This window comes from Ahaetulla prasina, chromosome 14 (genome assembly GCF_028640845.1).
Source record: "Ahaetulla prasina isolate Xishuangbanna chromosome 14, ASM2864084v1, whole genome shotgun sequence".
In the NCBI taxonomy this organism is placed as follows: Eukaryota; Metazoa; Chordata; class Lepidosauria; order Squamata; family Colubridae; genus Ahaetulla; species Ahaetulla prasina.
This window is the reverse complement of record NC_080552.1, coordinates 19,393,615-19,416,003: the sequence shown is the minus strand read 5'-3', so window position 1 is coordinate 19,416,003 and position 22,389 is coordinate 19,393,615. Positions and strand designations below refer to the sequence as shown.

Here is a 22,389-nt window from a genome sequence, read left to right as displayed (position 1 = left end):
ATAATCTCTTGTGGGATGGAGTCTGGACAACTGAATGGAGCTGAGGGTTTACTGGACAGATGCCTTTCCTGTCGCCGGTGAGGAGTTATATTCAGCAGATATAATCTCAACGTGCCCCGAGAGAGAAATATCTGCCTCTACCTAGGATTGAACTCACAGCCTCCTGATTGTGAGGTGAGAGCTCCACCTCTAGGCCACCGTACCACTCAAAAGCGAGAAAAATAAGATCTGGCAGAAAGTCCCAGACAGCTGAAATCATAGCCAGCTACCGCAGAAAATAAAGGAATCATGGTTTTAAGGCTCTCATCCGAGACCTACAAAAAACAAGCGATGCTTAGCTATGCTCGCCAGGTAAGAGCAGCACACATCCAGTATAAAGTATTTATTTTATACTCAACAATTAACACAAATCCATCCTTTTTTTGTTTTGTTTTTTACAGTAAATAAAAACGTAATATTCCCCTTTCATGCATGATCGCCGTATTAATCTAAGCCTTTTTTTTTTTAAATGTGAAAAAATAAAACGTCCCCTCCTCCATTTTTCCGTCTTTTTTTTTTTTTTTTTGTAACCATACGGTTTAAACTTCTGGTGTCAATGCGCGTTAACGGAGACGACAATGTAAAGATTTACGCGTTATGAGCGGTTTGGTAAGCTAACTTGTCGTTTTTCTTTTGCACACGAAGGGTTAAAAATGGATCAATGGATCATCCCGTCAAAATAAATAATCTAAAAGGTCCGCAGATCCCCTTCAAATAAGGATCCCTCTTGCTTCTAATATGTGCATGCTTTCTTCGCCAGCCAAAAGGAAGCGATTTATTATTAATTTTTTATTTTTTTTTTGGGAAGCAGGGCTGCAGATTGCTGGATGTTCAGACTAAACCACCATCTTTCTAGGAAAATAACAGGATTTTAGATGCAGTTTCATACCCCTAGAGCAGGGGTCTCCAACCTTGGTCCCTTTAAGACTTGTGGACTTCAACTCCCAGAGTTCCTCAGCCAGCTTTGCTGGCTGAGGGACTCTGGGAGTTGAAGTCCACAAGTCTTAAAAGGGACCAAGGTTGGAGACCCCTGCCCTAGAGGGCCAAAAATTCTCCTTTGACTAAACCTTCCACACGTTGGGGTTAAATGACGTATTTTTTAAAGGAAGTTTACATTACCCAAAATTGTGTTCAGCCTGTTCCTTGCTTTAATTTACTCAAATGTATCATTCCCTCCCCCCCCACTTTACTATGGATAAGTTCTTGCTTGGGTTTGTTTTTTTCTTTTTCAATTAGTAGCAATTTTTTTTTCTTTGGCTCATCTGAAAATTCATTATTACTACTACTACTACTATTATTTTGGCACCAGTTTACGGGATGCCTTCTTGAGCAGCAAACTGTCTGAATTTTCAACAACTCCACCCCATTTTTCTTCTCTCTCCCCCCCCCCACACTTTGACAATCAAAAGTCCTTAATCGGTGAATTGGCTGGAATGAAACGGTAGCCTTTGGGAAAAATATATATATACCGTATAAGATATTATTATATATATAAAGCAATCCATGTGTGTTCTGGTTTTGTTTCGTGGGCCTGGAAAGAGGAGGGAAATACTGCTCAGAAAACCACAGAGAAGGCGCGTTTTTCGGTCTTTTTCATTAAGAAAAGTCCGCTAATGATCGCAACAAAATCGTGTTTTTTTTCTTCCTGGCTAACCCCCCCCCCTCAGCGTATTGGGTTGTGTGTGTTTTTTGTTTTTTACATAAATAATATAGACCAAAACATTATGAACATCTCAGCAAACCTTCTTCTTTTAAACATAACAGAGGTGGCCCCCTTGAATCTGATGAGGAACGACCGCAGGATTCGTTCCCAATGTCTTTTTTTGTTTTTCGTTTCATTTTGTCGTCGTCGCGGGAGTCTCGGGTGAGCACGTGGTCGGATTTCAAGGGATTCAGGAGGATCTCAATCCAGCTCGATGGGGCTGCTGTTTTCCTGCTGCTCTTCTTCCGTCTCCTCCTCTTCCCCGGCTACCATGAGGCTGTTTAAAAGATTGCCTAAGGGAGGGGAAATCACAGGACGAGGAGGGAAACCCAAAAGCCTTAGGGGATGCTCATTGGACGATGGCCTACAGGAAGTACCGGAAGTCAGGAAACAGGCCCATTTCTGGCCTCCAGTGCTTGGGGGAGGCCGTTTTTCCAGCCCTCCTGGAAGCTCGAAGAAAGACTCTGGAGCCTGGGGAGGGCGAATATGCCACCCTCCCCCCGGCTGTGGTGCAGGAGGGAGAGTAGGCCATGCCCCCATGGCCACACCCACCCAGCAACCGGATAGCGAACCGGTTGCTGAAATTTTTCAATCCTCCCTCCCCGGATAACACCGTTTAATTAAAAAGGAGCCCAGAGGGGACCAACCATCCAGGAAGAGGTATTTAAAATTCATGCAAAAGATCTGCATTTGGACCCGCCCATTGCTGCCCTCCCCATGCCAACAAGAAGCCATTAAGAGCGAAAAACAAGCTAATTTTTTCCCCCTTCTTCTGAAGACAAGAAGGTTCCTCCTGCGTCTTCCACTCACCTAATAGTCCTCCGTAGGATGATGTTTGTTTTGGGGGGACACCGAAGAAGAGCTGTCCTATTCTGTCTAGGTACTGAAGGAAGCACAGGGGGGGGGGGGGAAACATTACTCGTGGCTCATCTTAGGCACCGTGCACTGAGCCAGGCCCGATGCTCTCTCTACGGTATAATTATTTGTAATTAACGTTTTTGCTGGGATGTTGACAATGGTTCAATGTTGCTCTAGGACAGTGAGGGTTAACCTTTTCGGTGCTGAGTGCCCAAAGCGCATGTGTGTGCGTGCGAACCCCCAAAATGCAATGCGAGCGCCTCCCACGCACGCACCGTCTCCCCCCCCCCGTGCCTCATTTTGGCTTCCAGGTTGGTACAGGCAGCCTTCCAGGCCCAAAATGGGGCACAGGGGGGGCACGCGAACCCCCAAAATGCAATGCGAACGCCCCCTGCGCATGCGCCCCACCCTCCATGAATATGCTGCAGAGACCCAAAGAGCAACTGGCTGGCGGGAGGTGAGCACGTATGTGTGGTGCAGCTGGGCTGGTGTGCCCGCAGAGAGGGCTCTGCGTGCCATAGGTTCGCCATCATGGCTCTAGGATCTCCAGGCACATGTCTTCTATTAGTGGAGGGTTGATTTTAGAGAAGGGATTGATGGGATGGTAATGGCAACCAAAACAACCTGGAGACACACCATTCTTCACTAGTAAGAGATTGCAAAGAAGAGAAGTTTCTCGTTGTGCAGAATAAGGGCTTTCTCAGGAATGAGGCACGGCCTCTAAATTACTCCCTGGTGGAAGAGCTGTGTAGCCTCCCACATCTTCAAACAGTTTCTCTCAGGAATACTAATAAGATATGGGGGTCCTTGGTGCTCTCTGAGGTTGGCTGTTTTCTTGCAGACCAGATAACATCATCTGGGTTAGAAGGCAGTGGGGTTTGTGGAGAGGAGGAGGAGGAGGAGGACGACTGTGGGATCCATGGTGTTTTTTTTTTATTTGCATTTATATCCCGCCCTTCTCTGAAGACTCAGGGCGGCTTACACTATGTTAGCAATAGTCTTCATCCATTTGTATATTTATATACAAAGTCAACTTATTGCCCCCAACAATCTGGGTCCTCATTTTACCTACCTTATAAAGGATGGAAGGCTGAGTCAACCTTGGGCCTGGTGGGACTTGAACCTGCAGTAATTGCAAGCAGCTGCTGTTAATAACAGACTGTCTTAACAGCCTGAGCCACCAGAGGCCCTAAGCTTGACTGTTTTCTTGTAGACGTTTCATTATTAAACTAGGTAACTTCATCTGTGCTAGAAAGGAACCAGGGGCCGGGATAGTTCAGGCAATAGAGAAGCCTGTTATTAGAACACAAAGCCTGCAATTACTGCAGGTTCGAGCCCGGCCCAAGGTTGACTCAGCCTTCCACCCTTTATAAGGTAGGTAAAATGAGGACCCAGATTGTTGGGGGGGCAATAAGTTGACTTTGTAAAAAATATACAAATAGAATGAGACTATTGCCTTATACATTGTAAGCCGCCCTGAGTCTTCGGAGAAGGGCGGGGTATAAATGTAAACAAAAACAAAAAAAGGTTTGCTTTCCAGTTTCCCCACTCCCTTCTAGCACGGATGATGTTACCTAGTAGGGTAATCAAACGTCAGCAAGGAAACAACCTAGCCCAGAGAGCACCAGGGACCCTACAGCAAACCCTGAGCTACAAATATTCTGTCGGTAGTACGAATAGATCCCCAGAGTTTATTAAGGTCTTGCTTTTAAACAAATCTGTCTATTTTCATCCCGTGTTACCATTGCGTAACTAGCTGGGAGTCGCACCTTCCTCAGATTAAAAATACGGGCAGAGAAATTAAAAAAAAAAAAAAAAGGGGGGGGGGGAAATGTGAAAAATATACCATCCCGCTTGGGATATTACTTACTTCGTTATACATGGGATCCCGTTTCAGCGAAGGCTGATATTGTTCGCACAATACTGTAAATACGGTCAGCTTTCCTCTAAAAGAGAAGAGACAGCCAACACGTGCACACACACACACACACACACACACACACACACACACACACAACACATACACACACGTTCCATGTGAAACTTGAAGAGTTCAAAAAAAAAAAAAAAAAAGGCAGCGCGTGTTCGGCAGTTTCGCGAAGCGCTTACCCGTCAACCGCCAGCAGCAGAAACCAGATGAAGTTGAGCAAGGGCTGTACAAAGGGGGGCCCGCTCTCTATGGAGGGATGTTTCTCGGTGTACGTCGTGAAAACCACCAGGGCGCTAGTTTTGTTTTTCAAGCACAGGAATCTGAAAGAGGGAAACGAAGGACGAAACTAATAAGGAGATTCTCCTATGGAGATTCCCGGTCATTCAGGTCACAGTTGTCTCAGAGAGGCTGGTGGCTTTTTTTTTTCAGGAGGAGGAGGAAGAGGAGAGGAGGAGGAGGGAGAGGAGGAGAGAAGGAGGAAGAGGAGGAAGAAGACAGGAGGAGGAGGAGAAAGAGGAGAACAAGGAGGAAGAGAATGAAGAGGAAGAGGTGAAGGACAGGAGAGAGACAGGAAGAGAAGGAATAGGACAGGAGGAGGAGAAAGAGGAGGAGAGGAGGAAGAGAATGAGGAGTAAGAGGTGGAGGGAGGAGGAGGAGGAGGAAGAGAACAAGGAGGAAGAGGTGGAGGACAGGAGGAGGAGGAGGGGAGGAGGAAGTAGATAGGAGGAGAACAAGGAGGAAGAGAATGAAGAGGAAGAGGTGAAGAACAGCAGAGAGACAGGAAGAGAAGGAATAGAACAGGAGGAGGAGAAAGAGGAGGAGAGGAGGAGGAAGAGAATGAGGAGTAAGAGGTGGAGGGGAGGAGGAGGGGAGGAGGAGAGGAGGAAGAGAACAAGGAGGAAGAGGTGGAGGACAGGAGGAGGAGGAGGGGAGGAGGAAGTAGATAGGAGGAGAACAAGGAGGAAGAGAATGAAGAGGAAGAGGTGAAGAACAGCAGAGAGACAGGAAGAGAAGGAATAGGACAGGAGGAGGAGAAAGAGGAGAGGAGGAGGAGGAGGAGTAAGAGGTGGAGGGGAGGAGGAGGGGAGGATGAGAAGGAGAAAGAGAGGAGGAGTGGAGGAGGAGAGGAGGAAGAGAACAAGGAGGAAGAGGTGGAGGACAGGAGGAGGAGGAGGAGGGGAGGAGGAAGTAGATAGGAGGAGAACAAGGAGGAAGAGAATGAAGAGGAAGAGGTGAAGAACAGCATTGAGACAGGAAGAGAAGGAATAGGACAGGAGGAGGAGAAAGAGGAGGAGAGGAGGAAGAGAATGAGGAGAAAGAGGTGGAGGGGAAGGGGGGGAGGATGAGAAGGAGAAAGAGAGAAGGAGTGGAGGAGGATAGGAGGAAGAGAACGAGGAGGAAGAGGTGGAGGGGAGGAGGAGGAGGAGGGGAGGAGGAAGTAGACAGGAGGAGAACAAGGAGGAAGAGAATGAAGAGGAAGAGGTGAAGGACAGGAGAGGGACAGGAAGAGAAAGAATAGGACAGGAGAAGGAGAAAGAGAAGGAGAGGAGGAGGAAGAGGTGAAGGACAGGAGGAGGGGAGGAGGAGGAAGAGGACAGGATAAGAAGGAGAAAAAGAGAAAGAGAGGAGGAGGAGAAAGAGGAGGAGGAATTCTTGGATGAGATGCGAAACTTCTTCGTCTTCCTCAAGGAAAAAAAACCCAGTCTAGGTGCCTTCCTGGGAAAGCATCTTTGCGACAACTATTAAAGGAGACCAAAAGAGCTTCCAGAGATCATCAACCCAGCTGGTTGGTTGGAAGATAAATCAAATTTCTTAGAGCCCTGTGGCCAAAGAGCTGAGGGTGAGAAACGAATGGTCCAACCCATGCTTTGTTTCCGTCACAGTAGAGAAAAGACAAAAGTTTCGGCTGAAAGATCCAACATAGAAGGGAACACCTACTGTAACACAGCTTGAGCCACAAACATGTCCACTTCACTGCGATATCCCTTGGCTGAGGAATATTCTACCAACATATTTGCGCAACCTTCCCCGTCGGTGGAGTGCAGGAAGTGATAGCGAGATTCACAATAGTTCTGCTCTAGAAGAAAAGTGACATGAAAGAAAGGTCAGCTTGGGATGGGTGGGTACTTCTTCAGCAGGACGATCGACGCAACGTCGAGATGGGTTCACGCCTTGCACTTCGCCCAACCGGCTTCCCGCGCTGCGTGAGGGCAGCCATTGGGGTTTGTAAATTATGGCTTCTTGGCTTGGCACGAGCTGCGATTCCAATCACTTCTGAGTTATGGAACGAACCGAAGTCAAGTTACAGCTGAGGTCACTATCTTTATGGTCTATTTTACTTTGGAAAAATACAGTTGAGAAGTCTCAATCAGGTAAAAATATGTAAGTATGCCATAGAAAACGTACCATGTTTTTGGGACTGTAAGATGTACCAGTGTATAAGACGCACCAAGATTTCAAAGAGGTAAGCAAGAAAAAAAATAGTTTTTGCCCTCCCTGGCCCCCAGGAGCACTCTGCAGGCCTCCCAAACCAGTGGTGGGTTCTAACCGCTGGTTCACGCACACTCTTTGCGCTCAGTGTGCGAGTGCTTGCTTTGCTTGCATACACACCAAACTTGCGCTTTGCGCAAGCGCATTAGCTGGTCGAACAGCTGAGGCATTGCAATCCGCTCTGCCGCTCCTTTCAGCTGGGCTAAAAACGGAGGAATAATAAAGGTAGGTGTAGCGCAGTGGCGGGCGGGAGGGCCCAGATGACGGTTGGAGCGAACCAATTCGCTGTCAGTTCAACATCTCCGCTACAGGCTCTCCTGAACAGGGGAGAACCGGTAGCAACCCACTACTGTCCCAAACCCTCTGTGCACCCTGTTTTTGCGAAAAACGGGATGCGCGGAAGGTTTAGGAGGTCTGCAGAGTGCTTCTGGGGGCCGGGGAAGGTAAAAACGCGATGCGTGGGGGTTGTTTGAGAGGCCAAAAAAGGACCTGTTTTTCGCAAAAACAGAACACGCAGGGTGGGGCTTCGGGAAGCCAAAAATGGCTGCATTCAGTGTACCAACATTTCTCTCTTTTTTTTGGGGGGGGGGGGGGAGAGAATTGTCTTATAATTCAAAATGTATGGTAATTTTATATTTTAATTTTATAATTTAATTTTTATATTTTAGCAAAATGGTTGACGGTCTCTCCCTCTAAGCCAGTGTTTCTCAGCAACGTTAAGGGGCCTCTGTGGCTCAGACTGCGAATGCAGTCTGTTATTAACAGCAGCTGCTTGCAATTACTGCAGGTTCAAGCCCCACCAGGCCCAAGGTTGACTCAGCCTTCCATCCTTTATAAGGTAGGTAAAATGAGGACCCAGATTGTTGGGGGCAATAAAAGTTGACTTTGTATATAAATATACAAATAGGATGAAGACTATTGCTAACGTAGTGTAAGCCGCCCTGAGTCTTCGGAGAAGGGCGGGATATAAATGCAAATAAAAAAAAAAAAAGATGTGTGGTCCTCAACTCTCCCCCCCCCCCCCGTTCCCCAGCCAGTCAGAAGGAATTTGTAAGATGTAGGGATCTCAACTCCTTAAAACTGATCTTGTTGTGACTCCAGTCCCCGAACCTGGCCCCATGCCCGAAAGTGACTCCGAGAGTGAGGGGGAAGGGCCGGTAAGGCTTACCTCAGGAGCACCGATTCCTGTGGCTCGGCTCCAGGAGCCAGAACCAGACCAGTCAGAGGACATAATGAGGGCGTCATCCCCTGATTCCTCCCTTCCCCAGGCTACACCTTCAGACCCAGCTGATAATAATAATAATCAAGCTTGGATGGACCCGCGCTTCAGAAGATCAGAGAGGCGGCGTCATCAAAGGGAAGGGTGGGGCAGGAGCCCCACCCCACAGGATATATAAGGAGCTTTGGGACTGCTCTCACTCCACGGGAAGCAAAGTTTAGCTGATCCGTTTCAAAAAGAGCTGAAAGTCTTGCTCCGTGAGTCATTTGTTTGAACTTTGGCAGGCAGTTGTGATTTCTCTGCCAGGACTGAACCGTGAATCCACTGGCTGAAGGCCAGTTCGTTGATCCGAAGTGGGGAAGGAGACAGAACAGATCTCAAGGAGCAGCCTCATGGGGAAGATGTTCCCTCACCCAAGATCCACTGGTGTGTGCAACTCTTAAGGGTATAAACCAGGCACAATGCAAGAGCAGGCAGCTCAACGCAGGATCCCCACCTTTCCATAACGTGATAGCCAACAACTGGTGTAGTTTTGGATGTCCCAGCTTCCCCGATCCACCGCTGGACCACTTCAGGGCTCTGGACACAAAAGCTACTCTTTCGGGTGAGTTTTGATCCATCAGGCTGAACATTTTTGCCAAGTTCTCTAGAGGCAAGTCAAAGAGGCAATGCTTAGCACAACGTGAAGGTGACTAAACATCACCAAAAAGACAAACCTTTAAATAATGTAGCAATTCCACTCATCCCAATTCCCACAGATGCAAAACTGAAGCTTCTTGAAATAATTTCTTTAAAAAAAGAAAAAAGACGGGGCCACTGAATGGACCTCTCTGATGCAAACCCAGGAGCCATTTCCTTTCCTAACAAGCGATGGAGGGAAAAGATTCTTTATGCAAAGGCTTAATCTGGACATTCTGAAGCTCTTGGGAGAGACACCTCCCTTAATGTAGAAGGAGTTGCCAAAGAGCTAAATTGGGATTATGTTGTGGTCCGCCAGCAGCTCGCGGACCTGGCAACAGAGTTGGACAGTGAGGAGGCTGGGGAGGACAATGGGCCAGTCCTGGAGGCTGGGGAAGGCTCTGCGTTGGTGGCAGAGATGGGGCTAGGGCTATCTGGGAGCAATGCGTGGACTTCAGAGCCTCCAGAGGCGGACAGCAGAGAGGCAGAGGAAAAGGAGAAGCCTGTTCCTAGTGCACGCATGAGAAGAGCTGCCAGAAGGCAACAGCAGCTGAAGCAAAAAGGACAACTCGGGAGTAAGGCCAGAAGATGATTGGCCAATCCCATAAGGCTTAAAAGAGCAGCAATGAGCCGTTGGGCTCTTTGTAGAAAAGCAACGTTGATTCCATTGCTTCTTGTCAGCGTCTCTTTGTGGGTTTTTTGCCAAGAAAAGCCTTTGGCAGGTTGCCAAAGACATCAAAGGTTGGTGATAGGATTTCCTGCTTTCTAGCGAATATAAATTGCGCGGCACAGCTGATCATCGGAAATACTGGTTCGGATCAACCGGTAGCTTTTTTTTTTAACTACTGGTTTGCCCAAACCTGTGCGAACCGGTAGCATTTCACCCCTGGGTTGAAGGAATGGTTGTCTTATCAAAATAGCAGAGGGGTCAATTACTCTGCAGCTCTCACAGGTTCTGCCTTGAAGTAAGGACAAGACTGGACAATTGTGGTCCACCTAGTAACAATTCGTCAACACCTAGAGATATCTCTTCAGAACTGTGGGCAAGTCACGAAAAGCAGCCAATGACCTTTTTCTCAGGATATCTAGTAAGGGTAGCTACGATGTGGTGAGCGGTAGCATTCCGGTGAATTAAAAGGGAGAAAATAGTGAAAGGACAATTCACTTCACAGCTGATTTTGGGACTTTTTAAGGGAAATATTTCTCAACACTGGAAGTTTTTAAATGGGTGGACTTCAACGCCCGGAATGCTGACTGAAGAATTCTGGGAGTTGAAGTCTAATCATCTTAGATCTGCCAAGATTGGGTTTCAGAGGAATCCGTCCAACCAGAGTTAGGTTTAAAATGGGTCTAATCTTCAGAGGACAATTTCAGAGCCACAGGCCAACCACAGCAAAATGGAACTGGAAAGCAGGACTTGTTGGCAATGTATCACAAGTCTCCAGGGTGGAACAATAAAAGGGAGAACAACAGCAACAACAACAACTGGGGAAAAACACTCACCTAATAGCTCATCTGTCACTTTTGTATCTGATTTCTCCAAGGATTCCAGAACAAGCATGGAGAGATCAGCGGCGCTGTTTTGCTAAAATGAAACAGAAAACAAAATGAAGTGGAAGCATTTGAATGGATTCCTAGGTTGTCGGGGGGGAGATAAAAGGCTGGTGAGGCTGGGAGGAAATATTTTTGCCGGGTTGTAAATTAAATATTGCTTCTCTTAAGAGTGAGGGGCCGCAAGACACTTAAAAGATGGCAGAACTGGGATTTCGGAGGGTTGCAGAAGGTGATACTCCAGCTGGTCCAGAACGCAGCTGCGCGGGTGATAGAGGGAGCGACTCCAGGCTCCCATGTAACACCTCTCCTGCGCAAGCTGCACTGGCTTCCTGTAATCTTCCGGGTGCAATTCAAGGTGTTGGTTACCACCTTTAAAGCGCTCCATGGCTTAGGACCGGGTTATTTACGGGACCGCCTGCTGCTACCAATAGCCTCCCATTGACCCGTGCGCTCCCATAGGGCGGGTCTCCTCAGGGTGCCGTCAGTCAAACAATATCGACTGGCGACCCCCAGGGGGAGGGCCTTCTCTGTGGGGGCACCTGCCCTCTGGAATGAGCTTCCTCCAGGATTACGACAATTTTCTGACCTCCGGACCTTTCGTCGCGAGTTGAAGACGTATTTATTCTACCGCGCAGGGCTGGCTTGAAATCATTAGTAATTTTAATAGGGGTTTATCATAGTTCTATTTTTGTTTTTAAGTTTTAAATTTCGGCCAAACTGAATTAGTTTTTTTAATATGTTTTTAAATTTTATATTTTATGCTTAACCGTGTTTTATCTGGCTGGAAACCGCCCTGAGTCCTTTGGGAGAAGGGCGGTATAGAAATCAAATCAAATCAAATCAAATCAATCAATAAATAAATACAGAAAAAGGAGGGAGTGGAAAAAAGCAGATGAGCACCAGAGAAGGGGGAAGGGGGGGGGGAAACAGCCAGATGGAGAAAGGGAATGTGTGAACGAGTCTTGTATGCAGGCGCCCACTTAAGACACGCTCACGGGGACAATTTCAATAAAAATCGCTCCCAGGAAGCCAGACGCTTCCCCCCAAAGTTTATTTCTGAGGCAGAAAGTGTCCTATGGCTTCCCTCCAAGGCTGGAGGTACTTGCTACACATTTTAGTTCACAGGTAGGTAGGTAGGTAGGTACGGGAGAGGGGAGAATCTGAGCAGCTTTGCTAGGGCTGTTTTGAGGTGGTCCTTGGTGGGCTCTCTGAGCTTGGTTGTTTTCTTGCAGACGTTTCATAACCCAAACTAGGTAACATCATCAGTGCCAGAAGGGAGTGGGGTTTTGGGGGGCAGGGGAGGATGGTGGAGTCCTTGATGCTCCCTGAACTTGGTTGTTTTTGTGCAGACGTTTCATTCCCCAAACTAGGTCACATCATAATTTTTTTTATTTTTTTATTTTTATTTGCATTTATATCCCGCCCTTCTTCGAAGACTCAGGGCGGCTTACATTGTGTCAAGCAATAGTCTTCATCCATTTGTATATTATATACAAAGTCAACTTATTGCCCCCAACAATCTGGATCCTCATTTTACCTACCTTATAAAGGATGGAAGGCTGAGTCAACCTTGGGCCTGGTGGGGCTTGAACCTGCAGTAATTGCAGGCAGCTGTGTTTAATAACAGACTATTTAGTGACGATGACTAGCACTGATAATGTCTCATAGTTGGGTAATGAAACGTCTGTAAGAAAATAACCAAGCTCAGAGAGCACCAAGGGCTCCTCATTTCAACCCTGACCTTCAAACATTCTCCTTTATAGGTCAGTGCATTGTCTTAAAATAATTCTGGAATGGGCCAGTAAGGTAGCTCGTTTTCAAATTTCGAAGGGCTCTTGGGGAAGAGATGGTACACCCTGGAAATGTGTTATCTTGCCCTCCTGGCTGCCAACTGACGACGGGCATCTCCTCTCCCACCCCAACTTTTCCGTGCTGTTTGTAGAACCAACTTCACACCAAGTTAAATCGGTCTTACTTGATTATGGCTGAAGAAGAGCAGAGCCCCTGAATACATGAGCTCTCTGGCTTCTGCGTGTTTGCCCTGCGACATGTACCTGTAAATGAAAAGATTAAAAAATAAAATAAAATGACAAAAACAGGAAGAAGAATGAAAGGTAACCAGAAAACACCACGAGGGGACAAGCTCCGAGAAGCTTGGGAACTTCACACAGACCCCAATTCAGAATTGTAGGAGGCAGAGCAAGGAATCGGAACTTGTAGAAGACAGTTGGGTTAAATCTGTTGGATCAGAATGAGCCTGCCTCTCTCAGCAAACCTCTCTCAGGTTGCTCATTTACCTCTTAAGGTAAAGGTAAAGGATCCCCTCGCACATATGTGCTAGTTGTTCTCGACTCAAGGGGCAATGCTCATCTCCGTTTCAAAGCCGAAGAACCAGCGCTGTCCGAAGACGTCTCCGTGGTCATGTGGCCGGCATGACTCACCGCCAAAGGCGCACGGAACGCTGTTCCCTTCCCACCAAAGGTGGTCCCTGTTTTTCTACTTTGCATTTTTTACGTGCTTTCGAACTGCTAGGTTGGCAGAAGCTGGGACAAGTCACAGGCGCTCACCCCATGACGCGGCAGTAGGGATTCGAACCGCTGAACTGCCGGTCGCTCGACAAGCTCAGCGTCTTAGCCATTGTGCCACCATATCCCTTTTTATTTACCTCTTAACAGAAGGCAATATATAGATTTGAGCCCTATGTTTTTTGAAAAAAAAAAGCCCCTAAGAGTCCGTTCTTACAGCAAAGGCAGCTGAAGGGACACCAATGGTGCTCTTCTTCATACACTCAGAGGAAAGATACTGTGACTCAGAACCAGAAGATGAAGAGCTAACTCTCAAGTAACTAGAGTAGAGTTTCTCAACTGCCCCATTTAAAAAAAAATGTGTGGACGACAACACCCGGAATTCCGGGAATTGATGTTCACACTGTGCTGGAATGTCCATATTCATCACAGCAAAGAGAACTGCAATGCTGACGAATCTTCCACCAAACTGATACTTGGCTGTTTGGTAGAATCTCTGAACTTTGCTACTGAAAATAACTCATTTCTTTGGGTAGCTTCTCTCCCAGCAAGGCTGAGCGACCTCAGCTGCAGCTGCCTAGATCAGCCTGGAAGGGAAGGAGAGGAACGGGTGCCCTGGCTCGGAGGGATCCCCAACCAGGTTTTGTCGAAGTGCCTTGTTTTTTGCCCCCTGGAAAATTCAGCCCAGCCCATCGCCCTTCCAGTTGTTCAAATTCGCCAAGCTGCTCAGTGAGGCTACAATCCTTCCAACGACGAACAGGACACGCGCAGGTAGTCCTCCGACTTACGGCCACAACTGAGCCCCAAATTTATGTGGTTAAGCGAGACCTTTGTTAAGTGAGCTTTGCACCATTTTACAAGTTTTCTTGCCGCAGCCGTTAAGGGAATTGCTGCAGCTGAAAAGCTAGTCACGCGGTTTTTTTTTTTTAATTTACATTTATACCCCGCCCTTCTCCGAAGACTCAGGGCGGCTTACAATGTATAAGGCAATAGTCTCATTCTATTTGTATATTTACAAAGTCAACTTATTGCCCCCCCACAACAATCTGGGTCCTCATTTTACCTACCTTATAAAGGATGGAAGGCTGAGTCAATCTCGGGCCAGGCTTGAACCTGCAGTAATTGCAGGCTACTGTGTTCTAATAACAGGCTTTACCAGCTTGAGCTATTACAGCCCCAGTGTTAAGTGACCCTGGCTTCCCCTTGACCCCTGCTTGTCGGAAGGTCAGAAAAGGAGGATCACATGACCCCAGGACACAGCAGTGGTCATAAGTATGAACCACTGGCCAAGTATCTGAATTTTGATCACGTGACCATGGGTAGGCTGCAAAGGTCGCAACTATGAAATACGGTCCTAAGTCACATTTTTCGGTGCCGTTTTAACTTTGAGCGGTCACTAAGCGAACTGTTGTAAGTCGGGGACTACCTATATCATGATGGGGCTGCCTCTGTACTGTTGTTTGCCCTTCTCAAATACCAGGGCAGGGTGATGCACAGGGGCAATTAACAGATGCTGAAAGTTGACACCGTAGCAAGCCAAATCATACGACAACACCAATGGATTTTTATACGCTAAGCTGGAAAATTGGCAAAAGGCAGCAGAGAAGCTAGCTTCAAAATATAGTCTCTTTCTCGGTCTCTTGGCAGGTGGCTCCAGACGAAGCATATGCCCACATAACTGTGCTAATATTATGGAGGGAAGGGCAGGAGGAGAGATACCAAGTGGTCCAAAACAGGAGGGCCCAAGAGATTGGCAGCCCACATATGTTTGTAGAACTGCCGCTTGGACACACCCTGGGACAATTTAAGTAAAAAGCCTGTTTCGCCAACAGAATCAGCCACATTTGCTCCGCACACTACACCGTGCACGTAACATCCCTGCAATGATGTACTTTTTACACAAGGGATTATAATCCGTGCAATTTTTAGCTCCAGATTCTGGAACAGCAGTGCCTCAAAAGCTTTTACAGACCTATGATGGAAACCATACTTCTAGAGGACTACAATATTTCTCACTGGACTTAAGCCTTTAACTGTCTATTTCCAGGCCTCCAGAATGAGGGAGAGACGTAGAAAGGCGGTAGCTCCAAGAAACAGGAGGATTTAGAATGCAAAACTTAGCAGGAAAAGTACCACAACTCTTAAAGCAGACCAAAAAAAAAATATAGAATTGTACCCACTGTACTACTAACAAGAAGAAACCCTAATGGAGCCAGCTTTAATCCTTACAGCTAATAATCCTGATCAAAACCAGGCCTTCTTTGTTTCCCCTTCCGTTTCCTTTTACATCCTACAATGTCTCTTTATGAAATATACATATATGTGAGCTTCCCAACAGATTCCTTTTGCTCATTCTCAGCCCAACTAATAATCAGAGAGCTACGTGTTAACAGGCAACAGTGCCACAAAAAACTAAGCGGGGAAGATTATCGAAAGATTATGAGATTATTGTCACTATTTCAGTCATATCCGCTTCTATTTTCAAAATAAAGACCCATGTAATTTTCAGGGGGAGAATTCACTTTTGCTATTTATTTAATTCCAATCTTCCTATATTTCTCACGCTCCAATGCCTCCAACTTTAGGGCTATATGCTTAGAATAAAATTGTTTGAATAATATCCCATGAAACCAATCTCTGCCAGGCAGGAAATGGCATTTTGCCTGTTCCAATCAGTTACAAGGTACAGAATTACTCAAAATCAGCACACAAAATACATTTGTCATGTTCCATTTAAAGGTCACTCAATTCCCCTATTTTGGCCCAGAATGTCCGCAGCGCATACCATTACAACTCAGATCATAGGTTAATTATAATCTTGACGCTTAAGCATTTAAACAGTGAATAATTCATTGCTGCTGGGGGATATTGAGACAGCTGAGGATACCAAGGTATTTTTATTTTTATTTTTGGTCTCAAATCAGGAGTTCATGTCTTTTTAGCGCTCTGTTTTAGGAAAGTACAAAGCATTAATGGAAAAAAATAAATAAGCTGTAGAATAGCTGTCTCCCCCAGGAACTGTAATGTATTGTAATGCTCTCTACATGGGGCTCCCCTTGAAGTGCACTCGGAGGCTTCAGTTAGTCCAGAATGCAGCTGCGCGGGTGATAGAGGGAGCTCCGCGTAGCTCCCATATAACACCGCTCCTGCGCAGACTGCACTGGCTGCCTGTGGCCTTTCGAGTGCGCTTTAAGGTGCTGGTTACGACCTTTAAAGCGCTCCATGGCTTAGGGCCTGGGTACTTACGGGACCGCCTGCTGTTACCACATGCCTCCCACCGACCCGTACGCTCCCATAGAGAGGGACTGCTCAGGGTGCCGTCCGCCAAGCAATGTCGGCTGGCGGCCCCCAGGGGAAGGGCCTTCTCTGTGGGGGCTCCCACACTCTGGAACGAACTTCCCCCGGGTTTACGCCAAATACCTGACCTTCGGACATTCCGTCGCGAACTGAAGACACATCTTTTTATTCGCGCGGGGCTGTCTTAAATTGAATTTTATCAAATTTTTAAAATTCTTATTAACTAATTTTAAATGGGGTTTTTAGCTCACTGTATATTTTAATTTTCCAGGCCAATTTTTAAAATAAGTTTTTTAATTGCATTTTAAATTATATATTGTACTGTTTGTTTTATTTTTGCCTGTACACCGCCCTGAGTCCTTCGGGAGAAGGGCGGTATAGAAATCAAATAAATAAATAAATAAATAAATAAATAAATAAATAAAATAACTCCCAATTAACAAAGACAGTGACTAACATCAAGAAAATAGGAGATTAGGGAAAGGAGGCTGAATAGTAACTTTGAATTTTACAGGCAGTCCTCGGTTTACGACAACTGAGCCCAACATTTCTGGCGCTAAGTGAGACAGTTGTTAAGTTGCGACCTTACTAGCCACAGATGTTAAGTGAATCACCGCCCTCCTTACGTTAGTAATCCGGTTGTAAAGTGAATCTGGCTTCCCCATTGACTTTGCTTGTCAGAAGGCCGCAAAAGGGGGATGACATGACCCCAGGGACAGTGCAACCGTCATAAATATGAATCAGTTGCCAAGCATCCCAATTTTGATCACGTGACTATGGGGGATGCTGCAACAGTGGCGTGAAAAACGGTCGTAAGTCACTTTTTCCCTTGCTGATGTAATTTTGAAGAGTCACTAAATGGACGGTTGTAAGTTGAGGACTACCTTTAGTTCTTATATTTAGGACTGAAACCTCCAAGAACATTAGATTCTTTGATCTTGCTTAGAAGAACAAACACAAATGCTGTAGTCAGCGAGAAGAAAATTGACTTCTGCTGTTGTACTTTAGCACACCGAAGACTCTACCATGCAAGAGAGGACGACAATGCTGTCCAAACTCAAATGCTTCTTGTCAAGACTGGCCACAATGAGGCCTACGAATTATTTTACTGCCAGCATGGATTCAAAATAATTTTAAAAGTTCAACAAAAGAAGCAGCTGATATCTCAACAAGAGGACCCTGAGAAGCCAACTTTCCCACCCATCGATATTCAAGAGTGATTTTGGTCTCTTCTTCTTTTTTTTTTTTTAGACCATAAGACTGTCTTTTCAGTCAGACAACCAGGTAGATAATTATATCGCTCTGGTAAAATCCAAAAATCAACATTTTAGCTTCTGGTTTGGGAAAATTAATTCCAGAAACCACCGACCCATCTCCAGAATGGTATGATTTGAAGGTGAAATATTCTGGCAGTTTTGACCTAACCCTACTATATTTTCACTGAATTAACCGCCAAACTTTTGCCCCCGTTGCCGATTCCCAACAAGTTTTCTTGTGTTTGGTGTGACAGGTACAGTGACTTTTGGATCCTTAATCCATTTTTCAGCTTACCACCAACCCATCAATTTAGAATCTCAAAAATGTCCCTTCTTCTACAACTCCTTATCACCGTAACAAATACAAAATGGGTATAAACCTTTAAATTATCCCTGGTTTTAATCTTACGTGAATGACAAATAATAAAGAGCATGCAGACAGAAGTTTCAACTTTCTCCCAGATTCATCAGAAGTCCAACCGAAAGCATTTTATATGACTACTTAGGCTAACCTGTATAATGGATGGTTGTGACCGTAACCGTGTTCTAATTAGGCGCCTGGTTTTGTTATTTACTATTGTTGCATATAATAGGTGTGACAGCTGTCAAGAAAAGGACAGTTCAGCAGTTCATCTGAACAGTTTGGAAAGACGCTAAATCTGTCATAACACAAATCCAAGAGTTCAGAACACTATGATCCCAATTCGGCTTATTCAGAATTAAATAAGGCTGTTTTCAAAGGGACTTACCTCCAAATAAAGACTAACAGATTTATTGTGGCAGGAATTTTGACAAGCTGGAGTCCACTTTGTCAGATGCCTCTGATGAAGTGAGATCCAACCTACAAAAGCCTACAGAACAACAGATTTCTTAGCCTTTAAAATCACTTCAGTCTTTCCCTTTTCAGGTATCATTAAGACAGCCGCCCTCAACTTAGTGCTCTCCAAATATTTTGCGCAACTGCAGGAATATTCAGCCAATGATACCATAGGGTGGAAATCTGGAAATCTTGCAATCTCAACACAACAGAAGAACACCAGTTTGGAGAGGGCTGCATTGGATTTCATATACTCCTTGATACTCCTTGAAAATTGAGTTAGAAAATCAAGGAGTATATGAAATCCCATGCACCGCCTGCCCCACCACATACATTGGACAAACCAACAGAAGAATAAGTGCACGCATTGAAGAACACAAGAACTCATTCAAAAAAGAGGAACCAACTTCTTCCCTGGTCCAACACTTTAAAGTCACAGGACACGATATTGACTTTAAAAAGACCAGAACTATCGCCAAAACTGAACACTTTAACAACAGAATAATCAGAGAAGCCATTGAGATAGAAAAACGCCCACACAGCATGAACAAACGAGATGACACCTCCCGCCTACCAGCCATTTGGAAACCCGCCTTATTGCCAAAGGAGTCCCTAACACGAGGAATGACACCAGACCCACACTCACGAGGTCCACACAGGATGTCACCACCGCACATCCACCCAGAAAGCAGACCCAAACCCACACTGATCATGAAGCACGACCAAGGACCAGAAGCCAGACCGCAGCTGCAACATTAGCCATTTCAAACCCCTCCAATCCATACATGCAGCAGACTGACACCCACTATGAAGATGTAGCACGACCACAAAGCCAAACAACAGCTATGCAGCTCACCAGCTCAAATCCTTCTGCAACACAGACTAAACTGAGCACAAACAAGCCCCCACCAACACAGGACACACCCCCAGCCAATCAGAGCACAAAACCCCCCCCATCCAATCAGAGCACAGCCAAGCTCCCACCCAATCAGTTCAAATCCCCACTAGCAGTTAAAAGGAAGAAACAGCTGCGATCACACATTGCTCCCAGAAGCACGAAGCTGAAGCCTGAAGATGACGAATGAGACTTCGTCGAAACGTCGCCAAGACACTTCCAATTTTACGCGGGAGAAAACCCGAATAACCAAAGACCTACATATATATATATATATATATATATATATATATATATATATATATATATATATATATATATATATATATATATATATATATATATATATATATACACACACACACACACACACACACACACACACACACACACACACACACACACACGTGCATTGGTCCTATATCGGTGTGGCTTCTCTGTATGAGATCTAGAACAGGCCCATCTCATCTCCTGGCAAGCCTCTGCAGCACTCCCAAAAAACAACCTCAAACCCGCCCCCTTTGTAGAAAAGGAAAGGGCCCCCCAACTCTCCTCCCCCCAATGAAGTGCAGTTGGGTTTGCACTAGGGCAGGGGTCTCCAACCTTGGCCACTTTGTGGACTTCAACTCCACAAGCCTTAAAGTAGCCAAGATTGGAGAGACCCCTACACTAGGGACCATGTCAGTTTGTAGAATAAGCTTCCATGTTTGGGCCCAGTCGTCCCTTTAGGGCAGGGGTCCCCAAACCTACCCCTTTTAAGACTTGTGGACTCCGACTCCCAGGATTCCCTGGAACGAATGCACTCCTTTTTGACATGTCTATCCACTGTAGCCTGATTACTCTCTTACAATCCCTTCCTCTGCAATCTCTCCGCTGTCTGTCGCCTGTTTACTCTCTTGTAATCCCTTCCTCTGCAATCTCTCTGCTCTAGGAGCTAGGAGAGAGAGAGAGAGAGAGAGAGAGAGAGAGAAACCCCAGGCATGGCTGGGTGAGGAATTCTGGGAGTTGAAGTCTACAAGTTTTAAAGGGGCCCGAGTTTGGAGACCCCTACATTAGGGCACTGGAGCCGCTTTTAGGATGGGTGGACTTCAACTCCCAGAATCCCCCTGCATTCCTATACGCCAGGGGGGTGGGGGCTGTCCGATTACCGCTCCCTACCCGATACGAAGCATAGCCAAGCCCGGCCATGGGAGGGGAGAATGGGCTAGGGAGTCCTTCCTTCCCCTCTTCTCTCTCTCTCCCCCCCCCCCCACAACAGCACATTCCCCACCCCTGCCTTGCCCAGACCGGCGTGCCCTCTCCCCCGCCTCCTCCTCTTCCTCGACCAATGGGGCTTCGAGGGCCCGAGAGGGACAGGCCGCGCAGCCAATGGCGTGCGGCCGGCGCTGGGGTGCGCCAATGGAAGCGTCTGGAAGGAGGGAGGAGGAGGAGGGCCGCCCTCTCCCCTTACGCACCTGAAGAACAGAGTCCGGTACATCTGGTGCGCCTCGTAGTAGTCTCCTTTCTCCACGCTGGCGCGGAGTTTCCCCTCGACGCGCTGGACGCCTCCCCGGTTGCGGCCGCTGTTGCCGCCGCCGCCGCCTCCGCCGCCCTTCAAGGCCTCCTGCTCCGCCGCCATGACTGCGGGGCGGGGAGAGAAACGCCGAGGCGACCCTGGCCGGAGCTACCTCACGCGACGTCACGCACGCACGGCAGCTTCCGGCGCCGCCCACTTAACAATGGGGCGACGGCGGCCGGCGAGGGACCGAGGCGTCTGGCGCGGAGGGAAGGCGAGTGACGCCGAGGGTCACGTGACCTTCCCCTACCTGCCAGGGCGTGCGAGCGCGGAGGCGGTCCCTGCTGGCGTCTCCTAGGCGACGCCGCCAAGGATGCAGCTTCTTCTGGACCAGAGCATCCTTCCGGATGCCGGGTGTTCTGCGGGTTGCCACCTCTTTGCAAAGCCGAGCCAGCTGAATGGGGCCCGTTTTCTTTCAGCAGCTGGGCTGCTTTTAACCTGTTGGGTTTTGAGGGATGCTTGGGGGCAAGGCCAACTTCCCCAATTGAAATTGAAAAAACAATGGCTACCAACCTGCCTTCCACTGAGGACTTGTATACTGCACGAGTCAAAAAGAGGGCTGTGAAAATATTTAGACTCCTTACATCCTGGACATAAACTGTTTCAACTCCTACACTCAAAACAACGCTAGAGCACTGTACACCAGAACAACTAGACACAACAACGTTTTTTCCCCAAACTCCATCACTCTGCTAAACAAATAATTCCCTCAACACTGTCAAACTATTCACTAAATCTGCACTACTATTATTCTTCTCTTCCTTACTAGTACCTATCTCTTCCCACTTATGACTATAACCATGTTGCTTGTATCTTTCAATTATATTTTTGTTTCCTAGTATGATTTGATAGCTTGGCTATCACTAAGTGTTGGATCTTTTTATTCTTGATGAATGTATTTTATTCTCCTTATGTACACTGAGAGCATAGGCACCAAGACAAATTCTTTGTGTGTCCAATCACACTTGGCCAATAAAGAATTCCATTCCATTCCATTCTGTTCTTCTATTCTAAAAAAACTTCTGGAACAAGGGTTGAAGGTGAATAAAAAAGAGGACAAGCCCACCATCTTTCCAAACCCCACAGTTGTGGTCTCTAAAGTCTGTCTAGGGGCTTTAGGAAAGAGATCACTGGAAGGGCACACGCCCACACGGAGTTTCAGCCCCAACCAGTCTGAGCATCCCAAGTGAAGCTTTGCCTGTGGGAGTTTGTCTAGTCAAGCGAGTTTAACCACACTGAATCACGGAGACGAGACCTACTTACGGCAGTTGCTGAAAGCAAGCCCAAGGGATGTTTCATACTCTTGCGAGAGGATGGAAGCAGGCAGGCAGCCAAGGTCTCTGGATGCCCCAGTAAATCTGTTCCGGTCTTATTAGTTGTAACCGAGAGATTTAGGGACAATTTTCTGAAGGTGACTTATGACTTCTAAAGGATTCTGTTTCTCAGAGAGAGAGAGAGGTGAGGCAGCCAGCTCACCTAGGAATTGATGAGAAAATAAGGGCTATACTGGGGAAAGGGCATCCTGGAGACCCAAGGGCCTCTGGTGGCTCAGCAGACTAAGTCTGTCTGTTATT

At 46.7% G+C, this 22,389-nt stretch overlaps 1 protein-coding gene across 2 annotated transcripts; it reads right to left on the bottom strand.

Moving 5' to 3' along the window:
* Window positions 1-1,075: 1,075 nt before the first annotated feature.
* GET4 (guided entry of tail-anchored proteins factor 4) lies at window positions 1,076-20,959 on the bottom strand. 2 transcript variants are annotated; one of them, XM_058157661.1, is made up of 9 exons: window positions 20,715-20,956; window positions 12,446-12,524; window positions 10,420-10,501; window positions 8,735-8,884; window positions 6,468-6,606; window positions 4,709-4,849; window positions 4,470-4,545; window positions 2,552-2,624; window positions 1,079-2,034 (listed from the first exon to the last, which is right to left on the bottom strand). In XM_058157661.1, the coding sequence occupies exons 1-9, from the start codon at window positions 20,876-20,878 to the stop codon at window positions 1,943-1,945; spliced, it is 996 nt and encodes a 331-aa protein (XP_058013644.1). In that variant the 5' UTR covers window positions 20,879-20,956; the 3' UTR covers window positions 1,079-1,942. The 2 variants fall into 2 exon arrangements, with proteins under 2 accessions (XP_058013645.1, XP_058013644.1); XM_058157662.1 differs by lacking the exon at window positions 8,735-8,884 and having other exon boundaries at window positions 1,076-2,034; window positions 20,715-20,959.
* Window positions 20,960-22,389: the final 1,430 nt, after the last annotated feature.

Excerpts from the sequence above, each read along its gene's own strand:
- GET4 (XM_058157661.1), bottom strand. The coding sequence starts at position 20,878 with ATGGCGGCGGAGCAGGAGGCCTTGAAGGGCGGCGGAGGCGGCGGCGGC. Across the intron at positions 10,502-12,445 it reads TCTTCTTCAGCCATAATCAA|CAAAACAGCGCCGCTGATCT; the intron begins GTAAGACCGATT and ends GTTTCATTTTAG. Across the intron at positions 2,035-2,551 it reads ATCCTACGGAGGACTATTAG|GCAATCTTTTAAACAGCCTC; the intron begins GTGAGTGGAAGA and ends CCCCTCCCTTAG.